General features: G+C 38.8%; 1 protein-coding gene across 1 annotated transcript in view; it reads right to left on the reverse strand.

Annotated features, from left to right (window-relative positions):
- Nucleotides 1-2,090: 2,090 nt before the first annotated feature.
- oxct1a (3-oxoacid CoA transferase 1a) overlaps nt 2,091-14,838 on the reverse strand; it is a 58,851-nt gene continuing 46,103 nt past the window's right edge. The window contains exons 15-17 of the mRNA XM_012870030.3: nt 13,939-14,019; nt 4,379-4,480; nt 2,091-2,835 (exon numbers count right to left, since the gene is read on the reverse strand). Coding sequence (XP_012725484.2) covers nt 2,800-2,835; nt 4,379-4,480; nt 13,939-14,019 — 219 coding nt within the window. The 3' untranslated portion in view covers nt 2,091-2,799. The remainder of the gene's footprint in view (nt 2,836-4,378; nt 4,481-13,938; nt 14,020-14,838) is intronic.

Genomic DNA, 14,838 nt, shown 5'->3' on the forward strand with positions numbered 1-14,838 from the left:
TGCATTCATACTTTATAACTGTGGAGCTGTACTTGAATTATATTAGGTATGTCATTTCAGGCGGAAATTGCTCCTAAAACCCTTCGAGCTCAACTCAAACAGTCTCCTCCGGAGAGAAGCAACATCAATTTAGGTAGTAAGAAGAGTCTTAAATTTGACTTATGTTCAACGACATCTTTTAATTGAAGATGAAACATTTGGGAATGTTCTGTATTTATCCCTAAGAGATTAGGGACCTTCATTTGAATACATTTACATTCATGCTAAGACCTACTTTGGAAGGCAATTTAGAATTAAGCAACCGACAATATCTGTGGTGGAAATCAGCTGGCAGGCCACCTTCACATGAGTCATTCAGAAAAATGGGTCACAGTGGTATAAAGATTGAGAGCATAGACCAGAGTCCTTTTCATATGCATACTGCTAGAACATTAACACATCCCACGACTAAATTAGGCAACCGTCTCAGCTCTCTCCATTCGTTGGTGTTGAACAATTTCTCATGACAAGTGTTCCAACATGTCAGAATAAATTGGTAAAAATCTCTTGAATGACGTGTTCAAGAATACGTTTAAAGACTCATTAACTTTTTCCCCACATACAGACTAATTACTCTAGTTACGTTATTTCATTTACAGTGCCTTGCAAGAGCAGTCACACTCTTGACACATTGTAACGTTACAACATTACTAAATGGATCTTACTGCGGTTTTAGGCGATAGATCAATACGAAGTAGTCCATGACTATAAAGTGGAAGGAAAAGGTTGCAATAGCAATAGAAAGTTTCTACAAAACAATTCATCCACCCAGAGTTAACTCTTTCTATACGTAAATACCTTTCACTGCAAACACAGCTCTACATATTTTTGTAATATGTTTCTTCCAGCTTTGCACATTCTGACAGGTAACCTTTGAAAAGATTAGCGCAAAGATCAGTCAGACTGGATGGAGAGTGTGTGTGAGTCTGTTTTCAAATCCAACCACGGATTCTCAGTTTGATCAGGTCTGGACTTTGACTGGGCCAATAACATGTGAATATGCTTTGAAGAAAACCGTTGCATCACAGCTCTGTTTCAGGTCATTGTCTAACTGCAAGGTGAACCTCCACCACAGCGTCGCCCTGTATTTAGCTTCATCCAGCTTCCTCATCTCTGCTGAAGAAATGCATGATGCTACCACCACCACGCGTCTCAGTGGGTTCAGAGTGATGTGCAGGCGATGGCTTCTGCCACACAAATCCTCTTGCATATTGGCAGGAAGATTTCATTGTGATGAAATCTGAGATCTGCTTTAACCTTCCCCCACAACCACATTGCTGAGCTGACTGCCCCTTTTCCTTGGTCTTCCGGATGCGGTTTGCTAATGTTTTCTAACAAACCTCTCAGGCCTTCAAGCATTTAGTCCAAAACATAAAATTATATTAAGGTTTGTGGTTATAATGTGACAAAATGCGGACTAAGGTACAGCCGACCATTGTTGTTAAAACCAAATTAGTTAAGATGTCTTTTGTTTCAAGTTGTGCTCAGGCTTTACTTTAAATATACCTAGCTGAAATTCCTCTGTTATAATATTTGCAACAAATCTATTTAAAAAGCACCCCCTTTACCAAGCAAAACCCATTTACTGAGCCCATTTCAGATGATTCACTGAAAAGGTAAGCTGTTTTTTTTTTTTTTTTTTGTCATTCAGTGTCATTTGTGCCATCTAAATCCAGCCATAGTTTTTAAAATCCATTTACCAGCTATAAGAAATAGGTTATAAAATATCGGCTTATGGGGAACCACTTGGGCTTGACTCACATACAGATGTGCTGGATTAACAGCCGGTGGCAAAAGCCCCTGTCACTTTCTTCCATTTTTCTGCTTGGTGAGCCTACCCTAGTTGATCTCCTAGAAGCCCAAAAAGCCCGCCGGCTTAACTCCACGGTTACGTAACGGCCCTCAGGTACCTGCTCCACATCTCTGGTTGAGTACGGAAATCACATAAAGACCGACATGTAGACGGAGAAAGCTTGTGTTGTCCTCTGAGCCTCTGTCTCAGCCAAGGGTTGCTGGGTTTTTCACATTTACAAAAATATATGGAGAGAAAATTTCTTTTAATTCTGCACACCAGGTTTTATTTCATTTTATGTACAAACAGGTTAAGGCTTATTTTCCATTTGAATCACATGAGTCACAGAGAAAATGTACAATCTGTATCTAGAGCTGATTATTGCAAACATGTTTCAATTAGACCCACTTTATGAAATTTTACCAATAGATAAAATGAAGATGGGACCAAACAGTGGATGTATGACATAAAAAGCTTCTGTTAATTGATGCAGGACAACTTTACTGATTTACAACTATACAACCTAAAACCCTTTTGCATTGCATTTTAAATGTTTGTTGTATTAAAATCAAGTTTTGATCTCACAAGTAAATGTGATTGGCTCTCTATGCAGATATTATATTAAAGAAGGCAATGTTTTATTTAAATCACAGATCATAACAAGAGCGTTTAAAATGGACGGTTTGATTACAGCTGCACACATCTAAATAGAAATTATGACCTGAACAGTGAAATATTCACATAACGTCATAATAGGAACCATGCACATTGGCTCCAGTTGAGTCCTATTCCTTAGTCAGAGATGCTGAGTCATTACTGATATTTGTACACTCATTACCAGAGAACTGAACCAGACAAGTATGTGTTGTAACCTTATTTGACACAGTCCATCCTGTTTTAAAGGCAGCTGCTTAAGCGCAGAGTAAATAACAAACCAAACAACATCTTCATCTCCAATTGAAACACCTCTAAATCTGCTGCATGGCCCTCAGGTTGGGAGAAACCTGGATGGACACAAAAAAAAAACACCAAGTTCAAGTCATCTTATTAAGCTTTGGGTTAAAAAATACATTGTGATTTACAGCAAAAGATACTTTTATTGATACCCCTGGTGAAGATGTGTAAAAAAAAACAACCAAAACAACTAATTGATATTTTACTGGTACTCAAATTGGGATAATTGTCCTTAAGTTGGGCAAAGTTCACACGTCAAGACCCCCCACAATCCTATTAAAATAAACGTAATAGAAGCATTTTTTAATTGTAATTTAATTTTCAAGTTATCTTTGAGGATTGTCCAAATAGAAACCCATAGCTTTCTTTTTCTTTCTGAATTTCCTGGGTTATAAACATGACATGATACAGTGGACCGATTCTTTAGACCACTAGGATGGACGGGGTCCTATGTTTATGGGTTTATAGGTGAAGTGAGGAAGATGCCATGAGAGGGTTAAAAAAAAGCTTTTTGTTGGAGAACTGCAGCAAAGAGTGGCCTCTTGCATTCAGCATGTCGCCTTTAAGTGCTACCTACATGCAAGGCAGTTGTTTAGGAGAGATGCCAGAAAAAAAAAAAAAAAACACCTTTCTGCCCTACCATCATAGCCGTACCCATGGGAAGTTTGCTAAATACAGACTTAAATGTCGGTCATATCCTTTGGTCAGATGAAACAAAAACAGTTTTTCCACCAATAACAACTCCAGGTGGGGTTGATGTAAAACAAAGAATGTATTTAAGGAAAAGTTCCTCATGACCATTAAACACAATGGAGGACCAGTTTTTCTTATAAAAGGCCCTGAGAACCTAATTACAAGGGGATGACATGAACTTTTTGATATAAAGTGCATTTTAAATAAATGTGATAAACTATTAGTGTGATACTTAAGGTCTTAGTCTAAAGACCCTTCTTAAAACCACATTTTTAAGTCCTGCTCTTATGTCGTTTTCGTACAAGGGACTGTTTTTTTTTTACAAGACCAGCTTAAACATCTTTTTTTAAACATTTCTTTCCTTCTATCTTTTTTCTACTTTCCTTGCTGTATTCAGCTGCAATCAATGGGGAACTAAAGCTTTTAAAATTTCAGAGATGAGAGGAACGAGAAAAAGAGAGGGAAGAAAGTTTTCAAGTGCAAAAATACTGAAGTTTTTTCAGTCTGTACCACATGCAGACAGAAAGAGCGATAAACAAGTCCTTCACCTCCACCCCCACCCACTCAGCTTGAAGCTAAAGCTAACAATTAGTTGGAAGTTTGTCTGCTTGACCTGCTACCAGATGGTCAGATTTATTCCACAACAGGAATTTAGTTGACGATTTGTTTATTTGCCAAAGGAGATTTTGTTATCACTTATATCCTAACATTGTTTGCCTTCATAAATGTCCTCAAATTAAATGTTGGGGCTTTTGTATCATATTCAGGCTGAGAATATGCCATCGCAATAAAAGATTGATTAATTTTGAGGCTTTAAACACAATCATACCTGGGGAGCCAAAAGAATAAATAAAAAAATGCAAGTAGGACTGTAGATAACTGAACAGTTGGGGTGCTCACCTCAAAATCTGCGCCAGTGCACGTCTTGATGTCCTCTGGTGTGAGTCCCTCCCAGATTTCAATCAGTGTCAGACCTTTTGTCTTATCCACATCAAACACAGCCTGGTAAAGAGACAGATGGTGGAGAGATGTGAGGATGAGCGAGGAGTGGGAGAAAAATGATCGGAAAGGTGATGGTTGATGATGGGACATAATGACAAAACCGCGACTGAGTATATAAAGGGAGATAGGGAGACAGATAATCATTTCGGGGACTGAGGTAAATGGTACTATGAGGTCATCAAAAAAAAAAAAAAAAAAGGAAGCAGTTCAGGCATGAGGCCAAAGTAGCACTTCAGTGTCATCCACACAGGAGATGACAAAAAAAAAAGCTGCAATTATTGTTGACACATACAGGCGAGGCAGCGAGGTGCCCTTGACTCCCTGCATCTGGATCCACTACAAACAAGTGCACAGTTACACTGTAATTGTTGGAGTACTTCTGATAGTTTAAACATGACAAAACAAAATCTATTAAATTCAGTTTTGAATAATAGATTCAACGTTTCCAAGTTTGCTTAAAAAAGACAAGTGATTCAATCTGAACAGTAATACAATCGCTAAATTCCCTAACCAACCATTCCACTTGTCATCGCAGGGTCCTAGGGAGGGTGGGGGTTTAGTGAGACCCATCAGTAGTAGTCACTGGGCTAGAGGCGAGGTTTACAGTTACCCCAGTCAGTCACAGAGTCACATGACAGGCAACACTGCATGTACATACTAGTACATAAGGGCGATTTAAAGGGCCAATTAACCTAACTGCCATGATTTTGGACTGTGGGAGGGGAAGTTGGAGCACATGCAAACGGCATGCAAAAGACCGCAGGTTGAGATTTGAACCCAGGACCTCCGTCCTGCAACAGCGCCACCATGCAGCCCAGACGCTGCTAACATACTACACCAATGATGCAACATAAGCCGAAAAAAAGGATAAAGTGTTAATCTAACATTTAATAAAGTCTTTCAGAGAATAAATTTGCATTTCAAAAAATATTTATTAACTCCTTAAAAATATAAAAACTGCCCTATAGCTCCTTTTAAAAGCAAAAAGCTGACAGTTTTACACAGAAAACAACCCAGTAAACATATTCAGAAAATAGCTTAAAAGCTTCCTATTCCACCATCAAAACCAAAACAAATTAAAAGTGTGAAACATAAATAAAAAAGGATTATTTTTTTTGTCTGTAAAAAGTTAACAATTTTAAAATATACTTTGTAAAACAAGATGAGGCTTCAAAATCAAAAGTGCATCTCCTTATAAGGATGACGACTCAGCATCTGTAACAGCATCATCAGGAAGTCTGTCACTGAGTATGGCTTTTAAAGGAAGACCAGGGTTTTCTTGACAAAAATCATTTTCACATTAGATTTTATTAAATGATAGCCAACCATTTATTGGGGATACACAAAAGGATATAGTGAGCCATTTTGTTTCATCTATGCAGGAAACCTGTGTTGGCTCCATGGAGGTAAACTGGAAAAGAGGTCCTCACCCACCAAATACAATCTCGAATGCAGAAATCATTTCATGAAAACAGTGGAATCTGGCTATATTTCTGCTTAAGTGAATAAGAAAATTTTGAATAAGGGTTATAAATTACATATTTACAACTAATCATTTGGTTATTTTAGCACCACTAGGAGTTATTTTAATTTCTCCGTTTTAAGTTCAAGTCATCTATTTTTGTCTAAAAAGGTGTAAATGCTGTGAAAGGATTTTATTTAAAGTTGTCATACTCTGAGAAGCTCAGGTTGACCCGTGCCTAAAGCACACTTTAATATAAACAGGTTGTGAAAGGAGAATGTAGAGAAATGCCGTTTTCCCTCCTCGGTTAGACAATATAAATTAGTTTAAGGACAGGTCGGGCAAACTCCTCAGAGCCAGGCCCTGATGCCTTTTTTCTACAGGGACTGACAGGCTAAGCCTCAGCCACATCTATGCAAAGCCTGTCAGGACTCTCAGCTCATTAGAACCCCACACAGTGACAGGGCAGGAGGCAGATATCTCACTTCAATATAGCAAGACAGATGGAATGTCACGAGGAACAAGGGTCTACGGGTAACACAGACACTGACATGCATCTCTAATTGTGACACTTGTCACAAGTGATTAAGGGGGATTAAAAGGTTTATCAAAATATGCCAGCGGTGGTGGTTAAAAATACGACGACGGTGTGCAGCTATGGCAGGTGTCATCATGTGTCACTGAAAGTCAACTTTGACTCTGCTGTACAATGCATGACGCACAGCTGTCTGGGTCAGCGCATTATGAATTTATCTGCTGACCTCATTTCTAATAATCATATCTGGTGCAAATTGTGCCCCATTAGCAAGCCAGCCCATTGTTGTGGGAGTTTTGGGTCACCTTTCTTCACAGTCTTCAAATCCACCATCATCATCATTAACCAGACTGATGACAGTTATTAATTAAGAGGCTGGTAGACGACAGGATGTGCCGTCTGGAAGTGGGCTGAATGTCAAAACAAGAAGCTTAATGTTTTTAGGTGGGGGAAAAAAAAAACATGCGAGTATGTACAAAAAAAACAACAGCCCCAATTAAGTCAAAGGTTATTTCAACCACGCGTTTCGGCAAACGCAATAAGCAAATTTGGAAATGTGTTTACAAAAAAAACTTGCGGTGGGGCTATAAAACAATTTCAATTTAACTCCTGCAGTTATAATTGCTGTCACTGGTGTTATTGTGATTATGCAAAATGACAGGGTGACATTTTCCCGGGACTATTATCATGACTGAATTATCTTAAAGACATTAAACTTGATTTAGACACAAACTAATTCTTTTTTTTTTTCCTAAACCAATATCCCAAAATGAAAAGTAATTTCAAGTCTTCAGAGATGTTTGGAAAGGCTAAAAATGGCATCCAGAGCGGCCTCTGACTTTCTCACTGCACATATGATAAAGCCCGTAAATAAAACCAATGCAGGTAAACAAACTACTTAGGTAGTGTATGTGTTGTTAAAAAAAAATAAAGACAAAGTGAACATTAGGTGATTCACCCACAAAGAGCAGTAGAAACACAGCCTGAGGCAACAGGTTTCCCACCACCCTGAGTCCGCAAATCAAAACATAACTATTTAGGACAACATCCTATTTACCATCCCCGCCGGCTACCGAGAGCCAACGAGGAAGATGTGTTTGAGAGAATATGCAGCGGATGTCCCCGTCTGTGCTCGTGTCTGTCTGCAGGCGCCTTCTTCCATCCTCCAAGAAAATCATTTGTAAAAGAAAAAAATTATAAAGATGTGTGTTACTGACACATTTTCCATGTTGGAATTAAACCTTCCCCCCCCCACAGACACATTTTTCACAAGTATTTGTTCATTTTTGGCCCATTTTTCAAGCAGACACAAGGAAGAAAAAGAGAAACGATTGAAATAAGAGGGAAAAGACAGATGGCTGCATAACGGAAAAATAAAGAAGGATGGAAAGATGACTGCATGAAAGGATGGATAGATGAAAGGACCTAAGAAGTGATGGGTGGATGAAACAAGGAAAGATGAATGGATGGATCGACGGAACACCGGATAGGTAGATGGTCGACAAAGACATTAACAAATAGATGAATGAGTGCTTGAAAGCAGCAGGATAGGCAGAAGTCTGGAAATGGATTTTATTAATACAACTTTTTTTGTCTCCCCCATTCTTATTAACGAGTGCCTTACTTTTCCAAACTGTGTGGTAACGTCAAGGATAGCAAAGGAAGATTAGATTTAAGGTGATCAATATGAGGATTATAATTCACCACTAGTGATCACCATAACAATTTTCTGAGCCCACAGGCATCCCTAATCAGTGTTAATAGTTATTAAAAAGCAGATAGCTGGTGGATCGTAATATTCTAACAATAAGATGCAAAATGACACCGCTGCATAATCGACACTAATTTAGGGATGTCTTATGAGAAAACACTGGCTTCAGACGTTGTTGAGGAAGCAATTTTTTAAGACAACTGCATGGTGTTGATATTAAAACAGTAAGATGGGGCATAACTGTTCTAGTGATAGCCTTTTAAGCAGTTTCTGATATTGATCACCATCTCTTAATGATCTAATAAATTTGTTTCAAAGTTATTGCCTCACTTTCACACAAGATAATTCCACCAAAGAGACCATATATAAAAACTTCTCATAAGTGATGTGAACACTTCATTTTGTTGCTTTTAGAGGATAACTTAAAAGATACTTAGTGTGAAACATCCTAAATACTTAGACTTTTTGTTGTGTTGTAATTCTAGTGTTACAGTAAGCAATTTTGAAATTTTATTTCCATGCTGATCCCCTATTAAATTGAGTTGAGTTATTAAGTGTGTATAACACAGAAATGCAAAACAATTATGAACAGAATATGACAGAAATAACCTTTATTTTGCCTCAAGGGGGAAATTTGTCCCAGTAGCAAAGTGAAATGTAAATGGAAGCATACGCACATATACACAAGGTTAAAAGAAGAAGAAAAAGAATCGGTGACTGTACATATAGTAAAGGTAGTGTGCTGCTATTGTTCAATACCTGGGTGAAATTTGAAGGACGTCTATAAAAAGTAAAGCAGAAAACAAGTCTACCTAAGCTACTTTAAGAGCTTTAAAGAGTTTTTTATTTTTTTTTTTTTTAAAACAAAAAAATGGTCCTGGTACAATCTCTTAAAATCAATGTGAAGCAGAAAATGTTCATACAGTCTGACAAAAAAACAAACAAACTAGTTTTTGAGACTACGAGCCACTAGAAGGCTTGAAAACACATCGAAAATAGAGTGTAAATGGTTTATGGCCAAGACTTTAACAACTAGCATTTATGTTTCCCCATTTGTCTGCGACAGTTTTATTCCAAACGTGATCAATCATGTTTGTTTTCCTCCAACTTATCTGAGGCACAACAGTAATCAATGGAACGAAACTGTTCCATGGATTAGCTCATTTAAAGAAAAAACGATCTTTTGAAAATGGTCTGCAAACATATACTCTTCCCTATAAATGGTCACATAAAAACCAGGAGGAGTTTTATGTGACGGCTTAACAAAAAAGCAGTACATGAGTGTGGAGTGGAATGAAAAAAAAATAAAGATGTATTGGTGAAAAGTAAATTGCAAAGTGTTGTTGTGTGTCTATATTCATCCACCCTAAGTTAATACTCGGTAGAGTTACTGTTCATTGCAGCAGAAGTTACAAATCTCCTTAAGCCAGTCCAACTTTATTCATAAAGCACAGGTAAAAACGAAAAGAAGAGGTGGATCGTAAAAGCAGATTTAAAATGTCTACTGAAGAGGCTTTTCTAATCTAAGGAGCAAAGCGCTTCCATAATTTGGGAACTGCAACGCCAAAAGCCTGATCTCCCCTGAGCTTCAGTCATGTTCTTGGCACCTCCAGGAGCAGCTGAGCTGAGTGACAGACGGTGAGTGCAGCTGCAGTAGCTCAGAGAGCTAACGGAAATGTCCGAAGAGCAGTTTTCAAGTTTACCTACAGACTGTGAATTGAACTGTGGCTGGGCCATGCTAGCGTATGAACGTGCTTTGACCTCAGCCAGGGGTCCCCAACTACAGCCCTTGACAACTACTGTCCTGATGCTTCTAGATGCTTCCAACAGACCTGAATCAAATAACTGGCTCGTTACTAGGCCTTTGCCAAACTGGATATTTGAGCATTTATTTTTATTTAACCGGGACAAAACACATTAAAGGCATACTATGCAACATTTTTCAGTTAATTAATGTGTTCCATACCGTTTTGGATGATTAAATGAGTCATTTCAGGTCGAACAAAGGTTTTCTCGGCCGCCCTGGTGGTCTGTAGGAGAAATACCGTACTTGCAATTGCAAGAGCCCTCGGCCCGCACCCACAGGCTCAGAAGTCTGGTGCATCGCGAGAGTCGGTCTTGCTTTACGGCGAGAACTGCTATATGCCCCAGTGAAAGGCATGCTCGTTGCTAGCGCAGTGGCGATATTTGTGCAGTTATCATGGCGGAACCAGCGAGAAAACAGCGAAAGCCCATGTCGGAGCAGGCAAGAAAGAGGAAAAGGGCTCTGGACAGAGAGAGGAGTCGTACACGGGTGAACATCGAGCAAGCTTTTTCCGAACGGCGAGAGCTAAAAGAAAAAGAAGGCTGCAAGGCTGACCCGCGTTTCTGCTGATGCGATTGTAAGTAACATTGGAATGGTTTCTTTCTCTCTCTCTGTGCATGTTCATACTTTCACTGTGTTAGTCATTGTTTGTACTGCCGTTTTTTCGACTTTTTGTTGCGTTCGCCTGTCTGCTAAGCTCAAAACAACCGCGCCTGGCTTGACGGAGAAACCAGGAGAACAGCTGAGCATCTTTATGACAGTGCAGTTTTACTTTCGCGCTCTGGGGGGAGCCTCGCTGGAAAAATCAACCCCGGTTGCGTAGTATACCTTTAATGGACATTCCTGTAAATGTGCCAGTATTACCTACAACGCTGATTTTCAACTGTTGTCCCTCGACCAGGTGTATGAGATCAACAAATATTAAATGTTCAAGCATGGATGACATGCTGAAGAGGTAATTCAACCATTTGGATTCAGCTGTGTTGGAGCAGGGATGTATTAAAAAGCTGCAGGACAGTAGCTCTCAAGGACTGGAGTTAGAGACCCCTGATATACCATTCATTGCCGCTCTAGAGTTATGCTTAAGGTGGCAGTCTTCCACCTGAGCTGTTAATATCTACAGCTCCTCCAAAGTTAACATAGACCTCTTGGCTGCTTCTCTCATCAATGTTCTCTAGTTGGGAAACGGTTCCACTGCAGACTTTACATCAATATTCTTTTCCCCATCAAAGACAATAAAGAGGAAAAGTGGCGGTGACAGATTCTCAGTAGTTAAATTGTGGCTATTTTTTTCAGGAGATAACGAGGCGACAGTAGCATGTCATAATTGAGGGAAAGTTCAGATTGCTATGCTTAGACTACAAAAGAGGGGACTCGCATTGTCAAAGACTGCCTTCAAAAATGCTCACGCATTAGGTCAGAATATGCCAGTTCATTGTGCACTGACAGGAATAAAGCGACAAAAATGTATTCACAGCTCAAGAGAGAACGTGGAAAACGGTGGGAGGGGGTAGTCAAATACAAAGGGACAAAGAAAAAAAAAAAGAGAAAAATACGTCTTGAAAGAGAGGAAAATGAGATCATCAATTATGAATTGTAAGAATTGCCACTGAAGTCAATCAAAAACCTAAAGATGTAAACAAGAAGTGAGTGTTTCAGGAGCGAGGCGCCGCAGAGGCTGAAATGAGGGAGAGAGAGAGGGAGAGGTGACAGCAGAGCTTGCAATGCTGCATAATGGGCTGTAACCTTTTCCAAATGTTAACAGAAAACTGCTTGCTGAGAAAAGCTGTGCGGTCACAATGGAAACAAGCCAAACAGAAAGGAATGAGTGGGTTGGTGGGTGGATGGTGGGGGGCACGCAGACCTTCCGATTTTCTTCCTGACAGGTCATGCTTTCAGTGAAGGAAGTGTTGACTGCAATCATCACAGAGGGAAAAGGGAGCTGACCAAAGTGAACGCAACACCACATCTGCACCAGGATCTGCTTAATGCAAGAACATCTCTCCTGATCTGATTTCATCATCTCCTCCACCAGTTTTCTCATTTAGTATTCTTCCTTTTGGATACTGATAGCCACCCTCCCACACCTAACGTTCTTTATTTCATACCAAGGGTCAGATATATAGATGTTTTTTTTTTTTTCCTGTAACATCTGTTCACCCTGTGGTTTCCATTTCATACATGCCAAATGGGAACCAATGGGAATCTATCAGCCCTTGGGCACTATTTAATTAGTCTCAAATGGAGCCATTTAAACATAACACTCCACATAATCCAAGTGCACAGAGCAATGCCTAAGAGCAGGCAATCATGCTTGTGAGGGGAGCATACATAAATGCAAATAAACTGTAATTTCGGTATGAATGAATTTTAGAAAATGTAGCCTTATTCCCATTATTGGTAAGAAAACTGTCTTCAGAAAGGAAATACTCTTGATATAACAGACCTGATGGCTGTAATCCTCAGCATATGATATTTGACTACATACAATTTGTGTAATCAATTTAGAGCTAAATAAATGCCTGTGACAGCTGAACAGAGAAAGGTAATTGTAAGTATTTTCTGTTGCTTAACATGTCCATCCTCTGTGTGTGATTGGCTCATTAGGTTGGATGCAGGGTGTTTGAGCTAGACTTCCCTGAATGATTTTGAAGAGACTGATGGTCTTGGAATCGACTTCTTTAAATTGTCAGTGTTTTTAATTACATTTTTTTTAAATAGTCTTTTTTTCTTTGTTTTAATTTTTTTTTTAAATTGTCAGTTTTCTGGCTAAATAAGTTGTTGAACCGTTTGTCAGTTCATCAATCTCTTCTTCAACCCATTCATGCTTTAATCAGCGCATCTCCACCCGTTCCTGCATCAATCTATCCAATCACCCATCCCTCCATTCCTTTGTCTCCGTCCATTCATACATTCACCCCTCCCTTCCCCTGTCCATCTTTTCATTAACACATTCATCAACTCATTCATCCGTTTCTATCCATCTACCCATTTGTCCGTCTACCATCTATCAGTCCATGATCCATTAATTCCTCCCGCTCTGTTTCCTGTCCTTCCTTCCTTAGTCCACCTTTCAGTCAGTCCCTCAGTCCATGTTTTCCACCTTCGTCCATCCCTCCATCTATATATCTATCCCTGTATCTGCACATTCTGGATTAAATTTTTTACCTATTCCGACATATTACATAAATTCATGGTTAGGTTTTGTACTTATACTTTGAATAATTGCTAGAAAGAAAGGAGTAGGGAAAAGTATGGAATTGTGATATAAAAATGTATAAGAAACCTAAGCATTTTTTTGGAGAAATTAAAAAAAAAAAATCATCAAATTGATTTAAAACGTATAATAATTAGGTTCTTTGATGTTTATTACCCCCTTCTATCTAGGGAAAAACAATTCATCTTCAACTAACCCAGTAAATTGCATTTCAGACTAAAGCTTCAAGACGCTGATTTAGTTCAAATGTAACCTAAAGAGATTTACTAACGTGACAAGAGGAATTTCTTGCAGCATAGTTTGGACCACCTATATGTCACAAATTGTGACATATTCCAACAAATGACGCAGGTTACACTCCATGAAAGATGCAGGTCAAAGGCACATCTGCAAAGATATACTAAATAACTCACGGTCCAGCTATGCAGTACATCTGGCATCTTTAGCAGCTTTCTAGGTGTTGCTACCTTTGTATTTGGTCCATCACAGCAACGTGCACCACAAGTCCTACATTTTTACATACAATTTTTCTTCGACAATGAAAATAACCTTTCAAAAACATTTTCCTACGCATCAGCATATCAGCATTATTCACAGTCCAACTTGAGTAAGAACTACAAGTTTATGTCTAATGGCTCATTCATCCAATTATGCACATCGACTCTTCCCTTCAATTCAAGTGGACAGAGGAACATTTGCATATGTACACAATTGAAGATTAAAATGCACCTTTTCTGTAATAATTCGATCCACGCAATGCTTCCCTGTCAAAGGCAGGCTGCACTTCTCCAGTATCTTGTGTTTTCCTCCCTGAAAGAACAGAGAAACATGTTGTTAGGAAAGATACATTATTTGCTTAGCAATTTCAGTTGTGTCAAACAACTAAAATATTTTATAATTATGTAAGCACATCCTAATAAAGGTTATAAAGGATACAGAGACAATTACTCTCTCATTTTTCACCTTTTCTGTCACTTTTAAGAAAAATAAGAAATTCCTGCCATGCTCCACCCTTTTCCCCAGTCATGAATGAGAAGAGGCTTCAGAGCGGTAAATTTACACTCACCTGCTGCACCATCTGGACTTTAGCTGGGTGCCAGACAGAGACCCATTAGCCAAAAAAAACAAAAAATGAAAAAGAAAAAAAAAACAGCCCGCTTCGGTTAATGCTGAAGGCTTTTGAAGCTTTACAGTATGGAATTTCTAAGAGTGAAGCTATGCATTTCAAAAGCATTTTTTGCAGGTTTTGTGAGAAGAAGAACAAAACGTCCAAGTTTATCTCATAATAGAGCTACTTAACAGCCCTTCCAAAAGAAGAAGAAGAAGAAGAAGAAGAAGAAAAGACACCCCACAAACTCCAACTCGGGAGTTGTTTTTAAATTAGTTGAAGACAAATGAAGAGGGGAGGCTGTCTGAGAAAAACCTCATTAGGGTGAACTGGCATTCTCAGATAAAAAGGCATTAAGCAATCTATTAACAGGCTTGTCTCTAATCAGCCATAACAGTCACAGTCATTATAATAGGGGTGCAAAGTATGCTGGTAAAGGAATCAGGCATGGGAAAAGGAAATTGCCAATTTAGTTTGACTCTAAAGAGAAAAAAAGTAAAATAAATAATTAATATATCATT

Source organism: Fundulus heteroclitus, chromosome 12, assembly GCF_011125445.2.
Source record: "Fundulus heteroclitus isolate FHET01 chromosome 12, MU-UCD_Fhet_4.1, whole genome shotgun sequence".
NCBI classification, from domain to species: domain Eukaryota; kingdom Metazoa; phylum Chordata; class Actinopteri; order Cyprinodontiformes; family Fundulidae; genus Fundulus; species Fundulus heteroclitus.